At 36.7% G+C, this 25,293-nt stretch overlaps 1 protein-coding gene across 2 annotated transcripts in view; it reads right to left on the minus strand.

Annotated features, from left to right (window-relative positions):
• Nucleotides 1-25,293, minus strand: part of WDR72 (WD repeat domain 72) — a 208,855-nt gene that overhangs the window by 107,383 nt on the left and 76,179 nt on the right. For both annotated transcript variants that reach the window (XM_059372862.1, XM_059372863.1), the window contains exon 14: nucleotides 21,979-22,181. In XM_059372862.1, the coding sequence (XP_059228845.1) occupies nucleotides 21,979-22,181 (203 nt within the window). The remainder of the gene's footprint in view (nucleotides 1-21,978; nucleotides 22,182-25,293) is intronic.

The raw sequence follows: 25,293 nt of genomic DNA on the forward strand, positions 1-25,293 counted from the left end.
ACTTGAGGAATAGCAGAATTTTGTAAAGCATGATTAAGGGTTACTCGGTTACATTTCAATCACTATAATCACAGCCCACTTAAAAAGGCAGATTTTACTTTTATTACTGTGCAATGGTATTATGCTTGTTTTCTCTTTTAAATAAATGATGCATCAAGAAAGTTACACTGTACACAGAAAAAAAAACTAAGACTATAAATGTTGGATAAAGTAAAAATGAAGATTTTAATTTTCCTTAGACATAATTTTTTTCTCTTAAACTCCATCATTCACTTGTTGGAAGGACAATCTAGTAGTTTACATATCTGGATGTGAAAGGGAAATGATTAAACAACAGCTTTATATTTCTTTAATCCATTTGTGTTAGTATATCATCATGGTTATTTGAATATTTAGAAATTTTTAGTTTAACCTCAAGTGGAAGATGTATAAAATTTTCCTCACTGAAACTGAAGCCTGGTCTCCTTTAAAGTGACCATTTAATTTATTGTTTATACTACTAAAGTTACTTTTGAGAGTGAAATACTGCACTATTAATAATTACATTGAAAAAATAGGCATGTACTAAGAAGCGTTATGGTAATATACTCTCAAAGGAAAAAGGCAACAAATATGCATATTTTTAAAAAAATCTACATTTCTGTATCACTCTTGAAATGTGACTATTTTCTGTAAATCACAATTATTCTGTAAGTCTATTTAAATAACTAAAAAAAGGGAAGTTTTTGTTTTTGTTTTTTAAATTTCATGTTTAATTTATTCCAATTCTTAACAGCTTCTTAACTGCAGTAAACAACAACAAAAAATAATAACCAAAGCCCCAATGATAAGAATATCACCAAATTGTTCAAGGCTTTTTATTTCTATATTTTGTGCTTCAAAAGTCCATGAAACAGTATTCTGTCATGGTATTTCCAAAATAACCTCTCAGCAATCAACTAAATTTCTATCAGGCAAACAGATTTGGTTGCAGGCAAGTGAGAAAGGATAGGTATAATAGATTTAGAGTTAAACCATTCATCATGTTTGAGGAGCTAACAATTTCAGAGAAAAAGAGAAAAACAAAATCACCTGGGGTGAGAAAAAATGTTTCAGGGCACTCTAGCCTGGGAACTGGCTATTAGACTAGAGACAAAGTTAGGGACAAATGCATTCTTCTCTATCAGGAACCATAATCACAGGTGTGTCCCCACCTTCTGCAAAGGGATAAAAACCAAATACCAGCTTTGAAGTCTCAGGGGTTTCTAAGTAATTCTAAAAAGCAAATGTACAACGCAGTTTCCTTTCTAGACAATAAGATGCTTTAATGACAGAAATAAACTTCCGGGAAAAGCTCTCAGAGAGTTTGGGGGTAAAAGAAAAGGCAAGCTGAGGTAGGGCTGCATAGGAATTACGGAAACTAATTCACATTAACCAAATACTCTGGACTGAATGTGTCATCCCAAAATTCACATGTTGAAATGCTAATCTCAATACCATGCTATTGGGAGGGGGGGATGTAGAGAGAGAAATAGATCATGAGGTGGAGCCCTCCTGTATGGGATTAATGTCCTTATAGGAAGAGGTCAAAGAGCCAGTTAGCTCTGCTTCCATCATGTGAGAATACAAAAAAAAAAAAAAAAAAAAAACCAGCCATCTGCCACCAAGGAAAGGGCCTTCGCCAAACACCATATCAGCTGGTTAACTTGATCTCAGACTTAACAACTTCCAGAACTATGAAGAATAAATTTCTGTTTTTTACAAGCCACCTAGTCAAGGGTATTTTGTGATAGCAGCCAATGCTAAAACACCAAAAATAAATAAATAAATAAATATCTAGTAATAATTAAGGATCTTTGCTGATAAACCTATTTATCATTCTACTGAAGCCCCCAAATTCCTGCAAAATATAGAGCATCCCAGTACTAGAGACAAAAGAGAAAGAATTGCTTATACTGGTGCAAAGCTATGGGAAGGACTCCATTAGAATGCCGAATAACTCCGACTAGATTTCAGGAACAGAACATGAAGGAGTGGAATTATTTCTGCACACAGAAAGATTTAAAAATAATATGACTCACTCTGAAAACTTGAAAAAGATATATTTCATTATTATAAAACCATAATAATACAGAAAGCAAAATGTCAACTCAGGCACCAAATTCTGAATTATTGAAGAGACTGAAGATATTTATATATAATTATAGATTTTTTAAAACTTAGTAAGGTAAGTAAGGGGCATTTGAATGAAAGCTTAACTTTAGAAAAATAATGTTTGCTGTATTGTTTCTGCCTTTGATGAACAATAGTAATACCACTTACATACTATTAAAACTATACATAAACAAAAAGAAAATCAACCTTATCAATAATCACACCATCCAAGGAGAGTCTTAACTTTTCGAAGTAGAAATCTGGAAAGAAATCATACTTTTCTATTTCATGTTCACGGATTAGAAGAACAAATACTGTTAAAATGTCAATACTATCCAAAGCAATCTACACATTTAATGCAATCCCTATCAAAATACCACCAGCATTTTTCAAAGAGCTAGAACAAACAATCCTAAAAGTTGTATGGAATCACAAAAGACCCCAAATAGCCAAAGCAGTCTTGAAGAAGAAAAGCAAAGCTGGGGTACCTGGGTGGTTCAGTGGGTTGAAGGTCTGCTTTTGGCTCAGGTCATGATGCCAGGGTCCTGGCATCAAGCCCCGAGTCAGGCTCCCTGTTTGTCACTCTGCTGCTCCTCCCATTTGCACTCTCATTCTCTGTCGCTCACACTTTCTTTCTCAACTAAGTAAATAAATAATCTTTTAAAAAGAAAAGAAAAGAAAAGCTGGAAGCATCACCATTCCAGACTTGAAGTTATATTACAAAGCTCTAGTAATCACATCAGTATGGTACTGGCACAAAAATAGACACATAGATCAATGGAACACAATAGATAACCCAGAAATAAATCCACAACTCTTAGTTCAAATAATCTTTGACAAAGCAGGAAAGAATGGAAAAACAACAGTCTCTTCAACAAATGGTTGGAAAAAAGTCTTTTCAACAAATGGTGTTGGGGAAAATGGACAACAACATACAGAAGAATGAAACTGGACTACTTTCTTACACTTATTTATACACAAAAATAAATTCAAAATGGATGAAAGACCTAAATGTGAGACAGGAAATCATCAAAATCCCAGAGGAGAACATAGGCAGCAACTTCTTACTAGACATGTCTCCTGAGGCAAGGAAAACAAAAGCAAAAATAAACTATCAGGACTTAATCAAGACAAAAATCTTCTGCACAGCAAAGGAAACAATCAAGAAAATTAAAAGACACGCTACAGAATGGGACAAGGTATTTGCAAATGACCTATATGATAAAGGATTAGTATCCAAAACCTATAAAGAACTTACCAAACTCAACACTGAAAAAACAATTAATTCAGTTAAAAAATGGGCAGGAGACATGAATAGACATTTTTCCTAAGAAGAAATACAAATGGCTAATAGACACATGAAAAGATGTTCAACATCTCTCATTACCAGGGAAATGCACCCTGATGTTTATAGCAGCATTATAGCCAAATTACAGAAAGAGCCCAAATGTCTACTGACTGATGAATGGAGAAAGAACATGTGATATATGATGGAATATTACTCAACCATGAAAAAGAATGAAATCTTGTCATTTGCAATGATGTGGAGGGAGTTAGAGTTTTATGCTAAGCAAATAAGTCACAGAAAGACAAATACCATACGATTTCACTCATATGTGGAATTTAAGAAACAAAACAGATAAACAGAGGGGAGAAAAAGGGAAACCAGAAAATAAACTCTTAACCATGGAGAACAATCTGAGGATTGCTGGAGAAGCAATGGAGAGGGGAATGGGTGAAAGATTAAGAAGTGCACATGTTGTAATCAGTGCCAGGTATTGTATGTAAGTGATGAACCACTAAATTCTACACCAGAAAATATCGCACTGTGTGTTAATTAATTGGAATTTAAATAAAAACTTAAAGGGGGGGTGCCTGGGTGGCTCAGTGGGTTAAGCCTCTGCCTTCGGCTCAGGTCATGGTCTCAGGGTCCTGGAATCGAGCCCCACATCGGGCTCTCTGCTCAGCAGGGCGCCTGCTTCCCCTACCCTGCCACCTGCCTCTCTGCCTATTTGTGATCTCTCTCTGAAATAAATAAATAAAATCTTTAAAAGAAAAAGAAGTTAATATTTGTGTAGCCATTAGGATATCTACTAAATGCTTCCAGTCTTTCCCAAGCACATGGCTTTGGATTCATTACTTTGGTTTTTGTGACCATGAAGATCAGAGACCTGTTCTCACTTCGGATTGGTGCATGGAGTTAACAAGAAATAAACTCGGTTTGCTTTTAGTTAATGAGATTTAGGGCATTGCTTGTTGCTAGTCTATCCAGCTCCAGACCATACACAACTTGATTTATCAGTAAATGAGTGAAGAGCAAGACAGGTAATTACAAAGGAAAAATATTCCTGTGTTTCTTCTCTACTCCTCTCTACTACCATCAGACTCAAACTTCTCTACTCTCAATACTTCTGACACCAGATGGGAGGGAAGTTTTCCCCACACCAGGCAATTCTCAGACACCAAGTGGGACATAATTATAGTATAATTTAAGTCAATGCTGACACTACCTATCTGCGGATAACATCACCACAGGTTAAGGGATTGGTCCCATGAGACCACCCCACCTCAGATGTTTGTTGGAAGTCCAGGTTGTCACCTGTATTTCTGAACAACCGGCTGTAGATGGGGGGTTCCCATGACGTCTCCCTGGATTTGGTGACTGGCTAGTATGACTCACAGAACTCTGGAAAATAGTTTGCTTACTTGATTGCCAGTTTGCTACAAAGGATATTAGAGGATACAAATGAAGCATCAACTTGTAGAACTACATATGGCAAGGTATGCAGGAAGGAGCAGTGTGCTTCCATGCCCTCTCTAAGAGCACTGCCCTCCCATATCTCTGTTCAACAACCCAGAAGTTTTCTGAAGCGTGTCCGTTGGGTTTTTATGGAGACTTCATTGCATAGGTATGGTTGATTAAATCACTGGCCATTGGTAATTAATTCAACCTTTAGGCCCTCTCCTGTGCCCTGAGATGAGCAGATGGGACTGAAGGTTCCAACCATCTAAGCACCTGGTTCGTGCTTTCCAAAACTGACCTCATTAACATAAACTCTGATGTGGTGGGAAGGTTTGTTATGAAGAACAAAAGATAGCTTTATGGCTCTGGCTCTCCTTGAAGGAAATTCTAACGGTTTGGGGAGCTCTGTGCCAGGAACCATGTAATCAACCTAACTACTGAAATGCCAATGTTGAAATCAGAATACAAATCGACTATTCCCTTCCAGTGTCCTTTTCACCACATAAATGTGGTCTCACTTGCTTATGTGCTTTCTGTTTTTCTTAGAAACTACTCTAAGACACAACAATTTTTTCCCCTCCGGTTCTGAAAGGAGCTAACAACTATTTGAATAAATACTTCATAATTCAATTTTGGTGTGATCTGCATTCTAGAAACATATAATGACACTGATAGAAAAAAAAAGATATTCTCAAATTTAAAAGCAATTTAAGCAATTTTATTAAAAAACTAAGTATGATTCAGGAAAGATATGCTCCCATATGTCCTACATGCTCTCTTTAAATAGCAACTATTTCCTTCAATTTTTATACTTCTCTGTGTATATACCTGTCAATTAAGACAAGTATGTGTTGCTAAATTTCTCTATATGTTCTCCCTAGAGATGATAACTAATTAAAAGAGATGTGCTGTAGATTACGCTGATCTGACTTACTCCAAACACCTTTGCTTCCCAACTATGACATGCAAGTCACTGCTACCACATTGATGTCTTCCAAACATCATACTAATAAGCTTCTAATTGGCCAGAGGTCAGAAAGGATGCAGCTTGAAGGAAAAGCAACTTAGAGTTGGAATTGGTTTATTACGAAGTAAACCAAACGGCAAAAGGAAAAAAAAAGGTGCTTTCTCTTTGGAATGATTCTTACATGTATTTACATAAAGGACAACCAGTTGAACACGTATTTTGGGTATATATCTCTCTGTGGCCACTAGATAGTTAATCTAACATATACTTATTAAATTGAAGTCAACAGCTAGCGAATACACTCACTTGAAAGTATATAATTTAAATTAAAGTTTATGGAAAAAAGTTCTTTCAGATGATCACTTGATAATAAATAACCACATATCCAGTAACTGACTGACAAGATCAAGTCTGTAGGCTACCTTAAAGAAATAAGTATTGGGGGCAAAATGACAAAATTGTCCCAAAAGCCAAAATGGATTTCACAAACCAGGGCCCCCAAACTGATTTAAAATAGTTGTAACTTTTAGCAAAGAGGGAGCATTATAAGAATATCTGTTAAAGACTATAACTGAATACAGGTTTTCCAGTGGAAAGCATCCACTCCTCTTGTAGACTATGACACTGAATTATAATGTAATCTTATCACAATATTGCCTGCCACAGGGGTGAGAAAATCATGGTCAACAGGCCAAATATTGCCTACCAACTCTTTTTTGTAAATGAAATATTTTTGGAGAAATGTTCATTTGTTAGATGATCCATATATATCCATATAGATGATCCATAGATCATCTACAGCTGTTGGGTTTGCGGAGGCAGAACTGAGTGGTTATGAGAGACTGTATGGATCACAAAGCAAAAAACATTTATTAGCCAGTCCTTTATAGAAAAAGTTTGCTAAGCCCTGGCCTGTCCTAAATTAACAGGAATTTTAAATATATACAAAAATAATTTTTAAAGGCAATATCCAATATCACAGTATGAGTATTTAAGGTGTTAAATATCCTTGATTCAGTTAGTTACATTTTAACAGAGAATTCTAAAGCTTGTACTGGTTATTTTTATGTCACTTATGTGATTTTCCATGCCATTCATTTATAAGTTGTTCTCAGAAGTCCAAGGCCAGTTTCAGAGACTTTTTTAAATTTTCCTGTAGGAAAGACGTGGTCGTCTTCCACCATTCCCAGGATATATTCTGTCTCCAGTTGTGTCAATCTCTCATCAGTCTCCTATTCACCACCCCTCTTTATATTCTGGGGTTTGGATCTGCTGTTGCCTACAGCAAAGTCTCATCTGTCAAGATTTTGACCTAATGTTCCTTCTGTATCCTGTGGCCAGCCTTGGCCTCACCACCTGCAGGGGGCTCCAGGAGCACTTTGGGATACAGGTCTACAAAACACACGTATTGTATCATGGCTTTTTCCAGTTCAATGTTCAAAAACCCAACACTCATCAGTAATTTCCTTGTCCTGCTGCACCCATACAATACTTTCCTCTTTTCACCCCCCAGGCCCTCAATCCAATTTTCCACATAGCAACCAAAGGGATCTTTACAAAACAGAAATCAGACGTGTCATGACAACCAGGACTTGGTTGAAATTCCCCTTATCAAGAAAAGTGTCTGGCGCATGGTAGGTGTTCAGTGAATATTTACTGAATAAATATTTTCTTCTGTACTCCATGCCACAACACTTAACATAACATACAGACATAGCAGTTCCTTGCTTTTAAGGAACTTGAGGCCTACTTGACAAGGTAAGAAAAATGAATACTTGAAAAGTAACTAGGTAATCCACAGTTAATTACAAGTGTTTAACTAGTAGGTGCGTGTTAAACAGTACCCGCAGATGCTCCGGGGAGGACTGAACTAGGTGGAGAGAGGAACATCGGTACATAAGTTAAGGCAGGAGAAGACGCACAGGGAGCAGAGTCAGCAAGGAAGCCATGTAGAGGAGCGCTGGTTTGTCCGAAATGACTGAGATGCTTCCTCCCTGGAGGCAAGGAGATGGGAAAGAAGAGCTAATCCCAGGAGGCTTTGGTATCGCCCGGGACCATTCAGGCAGCACGCTACCCGACAACGCTCCCCCGCGAAAGAGTTAACAAAAAGCATTGACTGTGAGAACACATCATGAGCGGAATCAGCCCTCCTCACCAGCCTCTCATCAGAGTTCAGCAATTTGCAAGTGATCTACGGAAGGAGGAAGGCAAGGGTGCCACTTGAGGGTTGCAGGGTTGTGCCAGAGACTCTGCATTGGGAAATGAAACATAAATCAGGCCTCTTCATATTTATTACACTTACATTTCTAAAAGTTATTACAAACCTGTTGATTAGATTGTTGCTGGCTTCAGGGGTTTTGTATTGAGGGGAGGGCTAAGTAAAGTAATTATTTGAAGGAAGCAGAGGGCCTATGATATACACTATAATCCTCAGGCTATTTTTGAGTGCTTATTTTAGATAACTTTGTTACTAGAAAAAAGAGGCTGAGATTTAAGGGCAAGTGAACGGGGCAATAATATAAACTTTGTTGGTGCAAGAAACCATCTCACCACACTGCCTTTTCATCTTTCTGAATCTATAACAGCTCACCAGTGTGCCCATTGTTCCCTCAGTGAATCATTCCTCCCAGTGTGCTAAACATCCTACATTTCATCACCAGTGTTTAATAAATTTTTTCTTATAAACTTCTGAATTGATTTGGACTGGTCTAAATATCAATATGCCTTATAAACTTTTGAATTGATTGGGACTGGTGTTTAAACATCGGTGTGGTAGCAGTTGTGTTCAACAGCTTCTTTTCTTTGCTATTATTGACTTTTTTTTTGCTAGGTCATCCCTCTGTAAGATCAAGTCACATGTAAACCCAATTTGGACTTAAAGCAATTGTCTAGCAAAATAAATACATATTTTATTTCTATTAGTCATTTATTTATTTCTCTATAACTCAGGAAAGGCTGTATCCTCTACCTCCTTACCATCTATTTTTCATGTTTATACCTTCTCGGCTTTCAGTCCAGGTGTTTATTCAACAAATATTTCTGAATGTCTGCCTTGTGTCAGACATGTATTAGGTGATGAGGATACTGTGATAAACTAGCAGAACAGGTCACTGCCCTCTTTGAGCTTATACTGTCATGGAGAGTGGAGAAGATAAAAAATGAAATAAAAAGAATGCTGAGAAAGAGAATAATGGAACGTAGCCTGCTACTTTCCTTAAGGGAAGTGACATTGAAGCTTAGGCTTCAAGGTGAAGAACCTGAGAGAAAAGATTCTGGCAAAAGACTAGCAGTTGGGGAAATAGGAGTTTTTAAAATAAGGCCAAGTAGCTGGGAATTAAATATTGGTGTTATGGTCCCAAATCTTCCGTTGACATTCTTCTATATCTTTTTCACATATGCTTCATAATTTTGGATTTTATTCTGAGGATGAATACAACTCAGATTAATATTACTTGAATGTCCATTTCCAAGGCTCTTTTCTTCCCATTCAGGTCATGTTGGTGGAAGCTGAAAAGACTAATTCATAAACCATGTTGCAGGTTCAACAGATTGGAACGTCATATAGCTGAAGAATACGTGTAATCATTATAGGACATTTATACTACCTCCGAGACAAGTGTCAAAATCAAATTTAAAACTCAGAATGTATTTTTGCTAAGAAACTGTATAATTCCCAGCTTAAGAAAGACAATAAAAATTACATAATAATACTGATTAGCAGTTTGAATTTTATTAATTCGAATATTAAAGGAGATACTTTGTAGGTTTCAATTATGCATCAAGGTATCTAGAACTTGGAAACAAACAAGCAAGGTATCTAGAACTTGGAAACAAAGAGGATAGGGAAAACTCCAATTTAAATTCTTTCCCAAGTATCTTAAGAACCACCAACTATACATGCTCTAATTGTGAAATGAGGAGACTTTTCATAAGAGTATGGTGTTGAATGTTTACTCTGAATAAAATTCAGCATACCCTGAAAATAGAAATTAAAAGTAACCACATTGAATGATTTATCAAAAAGATATCAGGAAACTGCAGGAGAGGGCTGTAAAAGTGTAAGGGGACATAATATTTGATTTATACATAACAAAGTACTGAGTATCTTGTAGATAATATTGTTTGGTTCTGTTATATTTCATGATCTGTCTATGAAGTAAGCACCACTTACAATGCTTTCTTTGCAAAAAAAATAAAATAAGGACAAAAAATCCTCAGGTTTAATCCATTTGTAAAGGATAAACAGATTGATAATTATTTACTGTTATGAAACTGAACTCTGATAAACAATGTTTTAAAATTCAAGAGCTTAGTCTGAGAATCAATGGACATAGAGTATTAGGTTAAAGCAAAACAAAACCAAAATATCAAGCTGTGATCCCATAACTGGGCCAGAAGAACAGTAAAGCAAACCATCATCTGGGGCATTGCGGGTTGTCCCAAAACTTATTTCTGGTGCAACTCTTTGGATCTGCTATATCTGATCCTGATTTTTCCCTTGAGTAACACAGAGAGTTGATAACTTAATTTGGATGTATATTTCATAGCAGGAATTTATTATGATTAATAGAATTATCATAAAAAGGAAAACAAATTTTTGACTGAAATATACTCAAAACTGATCTCTTTCTACTACTGTCAACCTAATTCTATGCATCCTTGATAATGCCAGAAATTTCATACCTAAGATAAAAAATATATTCTAAAGATTGGTTAAGCTAGTTGTTTACATAACTGAAGATCAAGAGAAAAAAGGAAAAATATGCTTAAGAGACCTTAAAGATAAACAATTTATTATCTATAAACTTGACTTTAATTATAAATGACAAAGTTGAAGAAAAGATAGGTCTTTGGTAATTTAAGATGTTAGACTGCTGATGATATGATAAAGTTCTAGAATTTTGTGAAAGTTCCAGATTTAGGTAACTTCTTAGGTTTGGAGAGCCATACCGACTGTCAAATTATTTTCTTGGTTAAGCCTCATCATGACCATGTAGGAAGACAGGACCCACGTTACACCTTCCATACTCCGCCATATGATGATCGATGCCATGCTACGGTTTTGGCAAAACAGGATTAGACTTAAAAGACTATAGAGACAGATCCTCCTAAGGAACAGACAGGATAAGAGGTCCCAAGAGTCTTGATTCAAATTTCAGATTAGAACGAGGACAGCTAATCAGGGCACTTAGCAGAGTTAAATGTTCCAGAAGTGGAAGAAGTAATAGTTCTAAAACAGCAGCCACTCTGAGTTAGAACAACTTCCTATCTGTAGGCAGCATTGTACAAATGCCCCTCAAGATTCTTAGCCCCTTGTGAAATGTACCTTCTTCCAGTTATTCAACCAAACACAAATCTAGGTACTGTACCAATGTAATTAAGGTTTCAAATCAGTTAACTTTAAAATGGACAGAGTATTTGAGTCATCCTGATTTATTCACATAGATTTCTAAAAGGAGAGAGTTTTAAAATAGTCGTTGGCACAGGAAGAAGTCAGAGATTCAAAGTATATGGGGACTTGATACAAAACAATTTCTCTGCTGCTGGCTTCAAAATTAAGAGGGCTACTTGGCAAGCTATGAGTGGTCTGGGGTTGAGAGCCGGCAAGAAAACAAGGACCCCAGTCCTACAACCACAGGTAACTGAACTCTGCCAATAACCTGAATAAGCTTGGCAAAGGGCCCCCAGCCTCATATGACACAGCAACCTCAGGCTACCTAGATTTCAGCCATGGGAGACCGTGCACAGAGAATCCAACCAGGCCATGCCAGACTCTTGGGACATGAGAAGTTGGTCTATAATAGATGTGTACAGCCCTAAGCCTTTACGATCATAATAATTTGTTACATAGCAATAAAAAATTAAAACATCATCATTTTGAAGGGTTCGGGCAGAAAAAGCCAGAGTGGCCATCCAGGAGAGTGGAGATCGAGGCTTCTGGTTCCTGGAAAGTCAACCTGGAAGAAAGCGGTACACTAAGCAGCATTGATTAAAGAAAAGAAAAATCAGAGATCTAAGGAAAAATTAAATCCTATCAGCTAAATTAAATCCAATCACAGCAAATCAGGGAATTCTGGAATTCTAGGACTAGAAGACCAACTCCAAACTGACTTTTAGTCTACTGGATCCCCTCCTCATTTAGCCATGAATGTTTATTGAAGGAAACGGGTTGGCAAGTGAAGACAGGACAACGTGGGAGCCCAGGAGCGAGCGGAATTCGGCAGGTCAGAGCCTGGCTGCAGGCTCCATCCGTCAGTGCGTCAGTGCGTGCAGCTACACTGGGACTGAGAGGGGAGAGACAGGAACCAACAGGCCCAGTACTGAATCGAAACCTAATTTACTGGATGATTCAATCAAGACTAAGCTCTAAAATCCCCCTAGTGAAAAAAAGGAGAGGAGAAAACAGGTAACCCGATCATTTTCAGTTTTAATGCACCACAGTGCCGGAAGTGGAAATAAAAGGCTCTGGTGACCTCGTGCTCCCCTATGATGACTCTTTATGCATCCAGATTAAAATTTTACTTCAAGGAGAAAAATGGAAAACAAAACATTTGCTACCAGAGAGTAAACAGAAAAGACCAACTTCTCTGTAATGACCAGAGAGCTCTCGTGTAAGCAGAAATAAAGTAATAAAGGTGAGTACGACTTTGTATTTTGTGAGCTTTCATATCAGCTTTCTAGACACCATCCGGTCTCAGACAACATGTGAAGACCAGAAGAAAATCCCCAAACCTAAAATTTTCATTCCTATGTGAATTTGCATGGAGTTAAGTATGTGCATAAGAAGTGCCTGCCGTTCACATAGTTTCTTATGACCCTTTTTTGTATCTGGTGGAATGATCATACTTGGACCCAAAGCTTATGCAGGATATTTTAATTTAGGACCAAAACATCTGTTTCCAGAGTAATACGAGTTTCACTGTATATAGAGAATTGCAAATAATGTCATTTATATCATTATTTGCGTTTAAGGTCATGAATGCCATTTAGGGATGCAGAGAACTAGTTGTGCCTCCAGGATGTCACTATTAAAATGCAATTCAGAAAAACAGATGGGGATATTAACTGGATATATTCTTCAATAAGTTCATGCTCTTTTAGTTCCAATGAATAAAGCTAAAGTCTTAATACATTTTGTTTTTACCAACATAGGGGAAACATTCCATGAGGATAAATGCTTTCTTTTCTGAGAATTGCTTCCTGTTACAGTTTTGCATTTGCAGCTCTCTTAGGACCAGTTTCAACATAAGTCATTGGTACAGAAGTAGTGTTCCTGTTGGGACTCCTTTAAATGGGTCCAGATGATACTCCCAGTCAATAAGTGATATTACCAGCTTTCAAGAAGAAAGATTTTATTCTCCTTCTTTTCTTTCCTGTTACAAGCCACTAACCCTTTTAGTTAACTTAACATCTGAATTTCTAGAAACATCATTTTTTACACCTGAAAATATCACCCACTGTGGTAGTCATAAACAATAGGATATAAACACAAGATACTCCTGATACAGGATGATACCTTGGTCATTGAGGAAGCTCCAAGGTTCTTACAAAAAGGTAACATTTACCATTGCTTTGTCATCAGAACTAGCAAACTGTCTAACAACAGAACACCCAAATCCACTGAAGTGAATTTGCATTCCAGCACGTATAGACCTCTTTCAGTAGGCTCAAGGCCTTTGAGTCCTACAAGAAGCAGGCTCTTAACAAATTTGGGAAATCACGGGTTTTTAAAAAGCAAAAGCAATTTACAACTGAGAAGAATATAAGAAAGGAAAGAAGAAATGAGGGAGGACAAAGTCCCTAAACAGTCTTGGGCAGTAATATCTACGATATGGACAAGATTACAGAATTCAGAGTTTCTACAATATCTATGAAATTATTGATGTAAATGGAGGCAATTTATAGCCATGCTATAATAATTATGCTACATTCCCTAGGTTAAACTAAAAAGTAAAATGCCTGGTATGTTTAACTTTTACTCAGGTTTCTATGCTAGCATATCCACCCTACAAGTGAACTAATGATGATAACCAGACTATTTAACCAAAAAGAATCATAATCTTAGATTTCGGTGTTTCTTACAGGGTTGATGAATACTTGAGGGAGGGGACGGAAAGAAACTGAGCTAAATCTATGAAAAAGTCTAGCACGAAAGAGATAATATAAACATTTATTCACTGAAAGGGTTTACTTTAGAATTAACAAAAGAAATAACCTTTTTTGGAACCAGGCAACACCAATGCAGAGCAAACCCTTTCTCTAGAAATCACGTCTATCAGCAATTATAAAAACAATAACGCTGACCTTGAATCAACCTTAAAGGTCTTTGTATACAATTATATTATCAGCTTTATGAATTTTCAGTTGCTATTTCAGCCACAAATTCAATAAATGCAGAGTTGGTCAGTAATAGGAAGATGGCTATTTTAATAGCCTTCACTGAAAAAGGCATTTGAGAAAGTAGGCGTTATACCAGCATTTTTTCCCGTTAAAAATTGACAGCTCTTTCAAGTCCTGCTCAGCACACCTTTGATGAAGACTTACGACAGACTTAGGACATCACAGGTAAAGAACAATAAAAATTAAAATCATATTCAGACAAAAACAAAAACAGAAATGATTTAAGTAAGTAATATCTGGAATCCTAGGAAATCAAGAGTCAGCTAAATGGTTTTTAAACCTAGAAAATTTTTCTTTGATGCAATATTAGCATTCAAAGTAAACTCCTGAAACATTTTTTTTCCTCATCTTGAGTTTATAATTTCACTTCCTCTTCTGTAATCTTAAACCTAACAGTCAGCAACAGCACAGAGACCTAAAGCAAAATAGCCTGCGTGTGTAGTTACCGATATTAAGCGATTCAGTACATTTTACCACCAGCCAGGTATCATAGCAACCTTGGATTGCTGAAAACTGCTAGAAAACTCTTCAAAACCAGCCAGACTCTGCTTTAGGGAAATCTTTGACAGCACTGGGGACATTACCGGCTGTCAGCGTCTGTGGGTGTTGCTATGGGCACATTCACAAAGAACCCCGCCATCTACACAAAAAGGTATACAGGCAGAGAAGGTGGGAGGGACACAGATAAATTGATAAGAAAAAACAAAAAGAAGAAACAATCGCGCTGGCAATATACAATAGGCACACCATTTTAGGACTACGCTTTACACTAATTCTCTTCCAAATGAAGCTAGGGAATCCAAATTCAACGTAACTGTAATTGTGACTAAACATGAACCAGGGGGTGGAGATAATATCCTGAAACTCTGCACTCATACCATTTATCGCAAGTCTTAATTTAAAACTCGAAGTGAATTGCATTTAAAATAATATTTAAACTTCCACTTATAAACCCTTGATAGTCGTTTATAAATCTACAGAAGAGAAAAGAACAGGTTACCATGAACAAGAACCCAATATTGATTTTTCGGCAGTGCAGTAAGGCATCTCCATTCTATCTGGCTGCTGTCAAAGCCACTCTTTAACAGCTGGAGTCAAATTGCACTATTTACAGCAAGAGCCCTTGTCAAGTGGACCATAAGTATCCTAACAATACACTATTCAAATGGCACTTTGCCACACAAATTGCTGACTTGATGAATAACCTATGTCAATGACTAAGGCCAATATAAAAGTTTCATTTTTATGAGAGGCTTTACATTCACACATTAAGTAAGCTTTCTTTGAAGAACTATTAGGCTATATATTTCAGGCCTTTGGAAGCTGAAAATAATTAAAATCTGTTTAAATACATCAAAGGAACTTGACAACATTAATATGGATCTGGTGTTAACTACATTTGTCACACGAGTCAGAACAGTGCCCTTCTGTTCCTGGCACTCCCCACCGACACGTGCAGCACAATGCGGGACTTCAACCGGCCATGCACCATGACATACGAGCATTCTCCTTTTGTGCCTCGAATTTACATGGCCAACGAGTGTTTAGATATAAGCAGTGCTTTGAAGTCCTGTGAGGAAATTCATGGTTGCTCTGTGTGCAGAGGGACAGCTGGAGTCATTTAACGGTGTGTTTCGTACTTTCCACAGTGACTCTGAGACCTGAATCAGTTTTGAAAGAAAGCTGTGATATGCTTTTCATACTTTTCCTCAACACTAAGGTGACTGCATCACAAAGTTTAAATTTATGCCACAAAGTGAGAAAGGAACATTCTTCATAAAGGAGAGCCATCAAAAAAGGTATTAATTAAGTATTATGGAGATGTTTAACTATTATATGTCATAGGAGTGGTTACATATACTCTGTTGAAAAGTTGTATCACTTTGCTTGCTCAAAAAAGCAAATTGGCTTGCATATTTCTCTGTTATCCTACATTTCTCTATCTTATTAGGAAGAGAGCTGTAATTTAGGAACTCGGGTTTTAAACTGACATTCACTAGATCAAAATACTCAGAACAAAAATCTTAATCCAATGTATACAGAGAGAAATACTTATATTTCAGTGAGGTGCTTGGGTGTCTAATAACAAAGATTTATTATCTTTTAAAATTACACAAAACTGAGGCAAAATATTTTGAACATCAGAAAAAATAGCTATATGCTCTTCATTACATTTAAAAAATATACTAAAAATTAACTACTCATCAAGAAGGTGAAAATTATCATTCTTTATTAAGGATTTATCCCTACATAATGCAATTAATTATTTTCAAATAATGTTATTAGTTCTTTCCTACAGTGATTAAATTTTGGTAATAAAATATAAATAACTCAGACTGAGTTAAGGTACAAAATGTAATGTTGCCACATGAATTGTTATTTCATATTTATACATATAAATTTACAGGTGACATTTTAAAGCATTATCATTTAGAAACTACTCTAATTCTATTCTGGTTATGTTTTTGTGTCATGAAATATGACAGAACTAACATTTCATTCTGATAAAGTAATTAGTAGTGGGGTCCAATTCTTTACTGGTGGCCTACCAGTGCACCATCTGTGTTTTACGAGAGGTAGCAGGAATAAAGCCCTAGTAAGATTTTTCAGCAAATGGTACCAAATAGACATCACTCATGGTGAAGTGAAGGTTAAAAACAATACATATTTCTAGAAAGCTCACTGGAATATAGATAAATGTAAATGAATTCTTTATAATCAATTTTATATGTTTGGAAAAAGATGTATGTATATGTAGGTATTTATATGTTTGGAAAACGAAGTACATTATTTAAAGGAAATGTCATTAAAAAATCTTGCTTGGACTGGGAGCTATCATGTGTACATTTATTTTCATCAAAAGGAAGATTTCCAAACACATATGCATTTCATGATTTCTGTCAGGGAACAGACTTGATACAAGGTCTTTGGGATTGCATTCCACATAGTGCAGAAGAAGTTGGAGTATGTTGTTTTACTAAAAATTCAGATATCTAGGGAGAGAAGAGGTGTTGGCTCTTTTGCCAGGTCCTCCTAGTGCCTTATGATCTTGAAGTCTACAGAGGACTGTTTAGATCAGAAATCTGCAAACAATAGCCAGTGAACATCAATTCTGGTCCACTGTCTGTGTTTGTAAATAAAGTTTTATTGGAGCACAACAGCATTTGTTTGCTTAAGAATTGTTTATGGAAACTCCTGTGCTCCAACAGCGAGTTGAATAGTTACAATAGCGGAAATCTGGCACTTAAAGTGTAAAATGTTTCTCATTGAATTCCTTACAAAAACAGTTTGCTTATCTGGCTGAGTTCAACCTTGACCAATACAAATAAAATGCAAACCACATAGAAATTTTAAACTGCCTAGTAGTCATAATAATAATTAAAAAAACATAAAAAGAAGCAGGTAAAGTTCATTTTAATGACATATTTTATTTAACCCTATATGTAAAAAGATCATTTTAACATGTGGTGATAGCCACATTTCAAGTATTCAATAGCCATATATAAACAGCATCTACTATATTAAACAGAGCAGCACTAAACAATCAACCTGTGGGGGGGAGGGGCTATAGGGGCCCCACCCCATAGAAAAAGAGAGGGCTTGTACAGGATGCTACAATGAGTCTAAATTGTGACAGTTAAAATAATTCTGTTTATTACTCATTTATAGACAAGAAATGCAGAAAAAGAAAAAAAAAGTTTAAAACCAAGCAACCAACCAACAGACAAAACAGGACTTTTCTCTTTAAAATAAGATGCAGCTACAAAGATTTCTGCCATGTAGAGATGATTTTAGTAAGGTTGTTTATTTCCTACTTTGGAGCTAAATTCCTCCCACTGCAATTTAAACAGTTTCTAACTTGTTTTATCCTCAGCAGAATCTGAGAAAAGCAGTTCCCCATCACTAATATGATATCGTATTCCTTTAAATCCTTTAAGACTCTGGCCCTCTCCTACTCCAAAGATTTTTCTTTGTCTAGCTGCACAAATTCAACAACTCTAGCATTTCAAATTGGGCCCATTTTGAAAGTGTCGTATTGTATTTGCCATTCTCTGTAGAATCTGTTCCCAAAGCTATATGCACTCTTCAAATGCAAGAAGAAAACTTGAAGATAGCATTCAAATAAATTCCAAATATTTTGAAACATAAGTGGCTCACCACACAGATCTAACATGCTTTTGTTCCGTTTAAACAATTCACTCTACCCTTTGAAACTATTTCACTACATGTCACTAAATTCCACATAAAAGAGTTCTGAGACACAAAGTAACTTTAGACATTTCTACAGTTTATAGGGTTACTGTCCCTCATTTTCCTACCTCTAAAATGAGTGTGATTCAAAAGCTCTTCTTTAAAACTTTTTTTTTTTCCTTACAAAAACCCATGAAGCAGGTGCCTGTGTGGCTCAGTTCGTTAAGCAACTGCCTTCAGCTCAGGTCATGATCCTGGAGTCCCAGGATTGAGTCCCACATCGGGCTCCCTGCTGGGCAGGGAGTCTGCTTCTCCCGCTGACCTCTCTCTTCTCATGCTCTCTCTCTCTTATTCTCTCTCTCTCTCTCTCTCTCTCTCAAATAAATAAAATCTTTAAAAACAAAAACAAAAACCTATGAAGCATTTTATTATATTAACAATAAAGAGAATGGAGAATTTCCAAGCATCTTGAAATTTCATGCATATTAAATTTGTAAATAAAAGATTAAGATAAAACAATCTCAAGAGCTTAAATCAAAGAGGATGAAAGGAAGATATGTAGCACATAACTGAAGAAGAGAGAACTTAGGGGAGCACAGATTAAAAATAGCTCTAATTAGCAGTAAGTTCAATAATAATAGAAGTATGGTGTCTAGAACAAATGAGGTCATAGTCCTGTTTGATTAAACTCACTAGCTTTGAAGAGAGCAAAGGTTAGAAATCGTAGTCATCTAAGGCAAAAGGCACTAGTAAGGAAATAAAGCTGGAATAAGCCTAAGAGTAGGAAAACAAGACCCTGGCATTTTATTGCTTCCTGGAGTCAAGAAAGAAACAAAATTACATAAAGAAAATGAAATCTATATATACTATTACCACTACCTAAAGGGTAGCTCTGAGGTCCTCCAAGAAACTGAAAGAAATAGTAATCAGTTTACCTTCTGGGAATTAAAGTAGTAAAATAGGCATTTGATGAATGAGATTTGCTCCTGCAGACCCTAGGCATCTGACATGCATGAGTCAAGACACATCTCCAAGTTCTCGTCTGCTATTCTAGCATATAATTCCCGCGATAAGAAGCATACTCGATTATGCACAGAGAACTGCAAAGCCACATTAAGGTGGGAGTGGGTGGTAGGCATCGGGGCTCACTCACTGGGCTTTATTCCCCTCAATCTTATAACACACATGATTTGACTTACCACCTGTGGAGTCCAAGACCTTATGACTGCCATTTTTGGTTGTGAGTGTTCAAGTTTCATCATACTAACATAATTTTCCTTTATAAAATAGGACCTATTTCAAGAACGTGAAAAGCAGTTTGCGGAATCTAAAACCAATTGGACTAGATGAGAAAGGAAAAACAACAAACAGTAACAACAAGCTGTAGCCCAATGACCGGTTTTAACATCTGAAGGAGAGTATGAACAGAAGTGAGTGGCTCAAATGCAGTCTTAAAAAATAAAGATTCGGGGGCGCCTGGGTGGCTCAGTGGGTTAAGCCTCTGCCTTCGGCTCAGGTCATGACCCCAGGGTCCTGGGATCGAGTCCCGCATCGGGCTCTCTACTCAGCAGGGAGCCCTGCTTCCCTCTCTCTCTCTCTGCCTGCCTCTCTGCCTACTTGTGATCTCGGTCTGTCAAATAAATAAATAAAATCTTTAAAAAAATAAAAAATAAAAAAAAATAAAGATTCGGGGCGCCTGGATGGCTCAGTGGGTTAAAGCCTCTGCCTTCCGCTCAGGTCGTGGGATCGAGCCCCACATCAGGCTCGCTGCTCAGCAGGGAGCCTGCTTCTTCCTCTCTCTGACTGCCTCTCTGCCTGCTTGGAATCTCTGTCTGTCAAATAAATAAATAAAATAAAAAAATAAATAAAGATTCAAAATTTAGGGATTTGTCAAAGTAGATCAGCCTTGACCAAGAAATGCAGTACCTTGCATTGGGCTCTCAGAGCTCGGAGAATGAGTACCCCCTGCCCCAACTCCCTCTGTGAAAACTTCACCTCCCTCAACTCCACCTCCCTTGCCCCCAACACCACCCCCCAACCTCTGACCTGTGGCTTCACTACAGCGACAATGTGTTGAGTGATGAATCTGTCATCGTAAACTAGAGCATTGTCATTCTAGCATGTCAATTTAGGTATAATGCTCTAGTCAAACTAGATAATATCTAGTCAAACTAGAGCATTATACCTGCATATCCTGGGTGTTTGGTTAGTGTGGCCCAGTTCTCAAAAGTTTGATGAAGCTTGGCCTCACTGATGTAATCTCAATCAAGTCTTTAAACCCAAAAAGCTAAAGATTGCACACTGGTGCCCCCAACCCCAACCTGCAGTTTTTTGTGTTTTTTGTCTGTTTGTTTGTTTTGTTTTTGTTTTTGTTTTTTAAATTTATTAAGTAGGCTCCATATCCAATGTGAAGCTGGAACTCATGACCCTGAGATCAAGAGTCATATGCCCTACTCACTGAGCCAGTCAGGTGCCCCACAACCCCTTTTTTTTCCCCACCCTGAAGCTCTGAGGCACAGCTTAAACAGCTCATGAAGCTTTCTTCAAGATGACATATCCTTTTGCCTCAAACCATATACATGCACATAAGATAATTATTTAAAGTCCTTACTGATGGTATTTTAAGTCTTTGTACTACCATTAAAATAATGGAAAATGTTACCACATTAATGAAATTTTGATTTAGAAATCCCACTTTTGGAAATACAGCCCATTAAATAATACTGAATATGGAAAAAAAAGCCTTTAAGGTTCATAGATATGTTATTCATGAAAGTGAAACATAAAAAAAAATCCCCATATTAAGCCTTGGGAGAATAATTTAATCAGAAATAGTATATGCAAAGCATAGAGTGTGATGTAGTCATTAAAAAGTCATAGATAGTACTGTGAAAATAGGTTTACATAGAAAATACTCCATTAGATATATACATATAAATGGCATAGTTACAACAACATGATGAGGGGATAACTTAGAAATATAGATGACAAAATGATGGAAGAGTCCCTTAAAGAAATCAGATTAAATTACCATATTATTTTACAACCAAAAATAGGAAAGCTTATCCAAATCTCTATGAAGGTGGTTGACTTGGTTTATGAAACTAAATGCAATCTCCATCACTGTGTATTAAATAAGGCTTGGAATCCTAAAGACCTGTCCATACCATGATCCAGTTTTTGTGATACCTTTTTGGTTTATCTGTAATAAGCATTTTAAAGAAGAGGTCATATATACTCAACTGAAAAACAAAAATGGATTCAGAATACAGAGTATATGCCCTCCCCCACCATCCAGAACTCAAAAGTTAATATAAGATTGACAGCCAGAACCTATCTTATCAAAAAGAATGCTGTAATAATAATCACTTAAGAAGTTATCCTGATTCACTCAAGATCACTTGGTAGATATGTCTGGAGACGCAGTCACCTCTCAGTTCTGTTTCTGCGCTGACATTAAATTGTCACGTATCCATGAAGGTATATCACCTCTTACTCGATGTTGATCATGTTCTCTGGGAGCAGCAACTTGGTTTGAACTTACCTTACATGAAGACTCCACCTGCAGACCAGGGCAAGGTATTGGCCCAAACTGATAGGAGCTGGAGGATCTCTGTTCTACACTTTTGTGTTTATGTGTCTCTGAAGCAAGTGGAAGAACAGATTCAGGCTTTAGAAGCTGTGAATCATCACAACAATTGAGAATAGTTCTTGCTCTTTCGCCTGTTTCATGTCTTTCCAAAGTGCCTGGAAAACAAGATTAGAAATTAAAAAAAAAAATTACGCACACTATTTACTCCAAAAGAATGAAAAGAACAAAACACTTTTATCATCAGAAAAATCACAATTCTTTAAATGAACATGCCTTCTTACAACTGAAAAAGCAGCCTAGGAGCTTTCTCTAAATTATTCAAATCATCGTCTTACAAAGGCTGACATTATGGGCTTGAAAACCTCATCTTCCTCTTTGTGCTTTTTTATCCACTGAAATCAACAGGGCATTCAATAGTCTTTAACAGTAAAATCTCTTACTTATTATACAGTATGCAAGTGATCAATAACAACCAACTATGGAATATTTTAGTGCTGTCCCCTAGTGTTTCAACTCACAAACAACAGAGAACAGCAGTGCTTTTTGCTAAAAAAAAAGAGAAGTTTCTGTTGGCAATCTATGTACATAATTTAAGTGGATAAGACAAGTAAGAATACACATACTTTGTATTGCTATCTCCTTTCCCCAAGAGCCCTCACTGCTTCAGGAATGCAAACCACTCTAGAATTTTGTTATTGTTGCAATTATAGCCTCTGGTTTTTATTTATGTTATCAGAAGAAGGGGGAAAAAGGCCCACAAACAATCCTTCGCCCTCTTCTCTGCCATCCCTTCAGTTCCACAATTTCAAGATCCTTGTAAGTTCAATTCCAACTTAAAAGAAACAAGTACAAAATAGAGAAAAAGTATCAGGGAACAACTCACAAGGAGTCAATGCTTTTATAAAATATGAGTCCAAACTCCAACTGAAATCTTAATAAATATGAATTAATTATGACCATTGTTTCTTATGAGTTCATTTACATTATTCATACTATATTAAATATAAAACCTATATCCTACTAAGTAAAGACGCTGAGGAAAATTAACTTGCCATTTAAACTTAATACAGATTTCATATCATATTAATCCTTCCCCATTGGTGAGAAAGTAATTGTACAATTGTTAAGGAGAAAGGTAATTCTTACTAGTAGTGTTTTCTTTTTTAAGATTTCATTTATTTATTTGAGAGAGAGAAAGAGAGAGACAGAGAGAGTGTGCATGAGCAAGGGGAAGGACAGTAGGGGAGGGGGAGAGGAACCCAAGCAGACTCTCAGCTGAGCTCGGAAACTGATCTCAGGACACTGAGATTAGCACCTCAGCCAGAACCAAGAGCCGGATGCTCAAATGACTGAGCCACCCAGGTGCCTCTCTTATTAACAGTATTAAGAAAATATAAATTTAAAGGAATTACAGTAAGGAAATAAAAAGAATTTTATACTACTGTCTTTAGATAAGTAGATTCAAAGATTAAGACTCTCCAGTTTTTTCTCAATTTTCCCCTTCTCTTTCATATCATTTCTTTACAGCAAATAAACCAGCATTAGTTGGCACTTCGGATTCTAAATCAGCAACAGCTACTATGCTAAAATATTTGGTGGAAGTTTTGTCTCTAATCTCTGAACAATGACATATATATATTTTTCCATTCTAACATTTCTGCATTCATAATTTAACACCTTTAGCATATAAACTCATAAACATGTTATTTCTCTAGGCTTATTTTTTTCCCCGCCAAGATTGATATGTCTTGAAAAAATAAAGCTGGCAGCAGCAAGAAAAGCCCTTTTCTCAAGGACGATAATAACAAAAGTTTCTCAAACCAAAGATAATAGTTATGACTCCTTTCTGAAAACGACTGCATTCCAGAACTTGTAACTGTGTCCCCTAGCAAACCTCACTGACTTTCTGAAATATCTCTCTTTGAATATGGTATCACCATGGATATTTTTTTCTCATAGGTTTTCTGTGGTTCCCCAAACTGTGATTTTTTAAAAAGATTTTGAGAATTACTGGGAAAAAACTTACTGTACTTTAATGCAGTACAATATGTGTCATACTATACGTTGTATATATGTATATACCTTTACATATACACATATGTTATTCTATACCTAATGTCTTATGCAGACATAAGTATTTCTTGCATTTCTCAGTGATGAAAATAGTTTACCCATGAACTTGGGCAGCTGTAATCTACTTTTATTCACGCATAGATAATCAACTTAGCATCTACTATGGGACACTCATTCACAGTACCAGATGCTGGAAATTTATGCTAAACAAGAATAACTCAAATCTGTCCCTCTTGAGCTTAACTTCTCCTGGTTGTGTAGAGGCAAGAAGTGTCTGAAAACTAATCTGCTGTAATATATAAAGTAACACAAAGTTATTTGTACTCCAACCTAAAAATCTCCCATTCTTACAGAATGTCGGACATCTGGTTTTGTGAACAATAATTTCCATCATGATTAGCTGTAAAATATGTGAAAATAATTATTTTGTTTAAAGAACTGGGTGAATCACAAATGTGACATTAAGGAATCATTAAAGTGAGTCCATTTAAAGTTATCATAGACAAGTAAATTACATGTTCAAAACAAAGATGTGATTTCATTATGAGTTTAGGACAACAGCTTTTAAAAGGCCTTGGTCAAAACGCTAAGAGTGGATAAATAGCGAATCCCAGGTATGCCGGTCACAATTCATTGTTGCTTAGTTCCAAATTCACCCTTCATTGCCGGCTCTATGAAAATAGATCCATGCTCTTTAAATATTTTTCGTTCAATAGATGGTACAATGTTAACTTTTGTGGATAAAAGGTGATTAAAAAAAAAAAAAAGGACACCTGGGTGGCTCAGTTGGTTAAGCTGACCTTCAGCTCAGGGTATGATCCTAGCCCCCTGTCGGGCTCCTGCTCAGCAGGGGGTCTGTTTCTCCCTCACCTCCTCCCCCTGCTCATGCACTCCTACTATCTCTCTCTCTCAAATAAATAAATAAAATCTTTAAAAAAAGAAAAGTGTAGTAGAAGACTTCCTTCTCAGTTCTGGTGTGTTCTGTTGCAGCAGCGTGGGGGCGGGGGGGCTTCTCCAGCACAATGGTCCTGCAATGTGGGGCAGCTGGGAGCACCCAGCAGGTAGCAGCTAGTGTGTGCACACTTTCTGTGTGGTTGTAGGACAGAGACTTCTAGTGAGACATCTCTCTGTGAATGGTTTTCTGTAGCAGAATGGTTTTCTGTAGCAGCTCAGGGAGCATATTTCTGGCAAGTT

Source organism: Mustela nigripes, chromosome 13, assembly GCF_022355385.1.
Source record: "Mustela nigripes isolate SB6536 chromosome 13, MUSNIG.SB6536, whole genome shotgun sequence".
Taxonomy (NCBI): Eukaryota; Metazoa; Chordata; class Mammalia; order Carnivora; family Mustelidae; genus Mustela; species Mustela nigripes.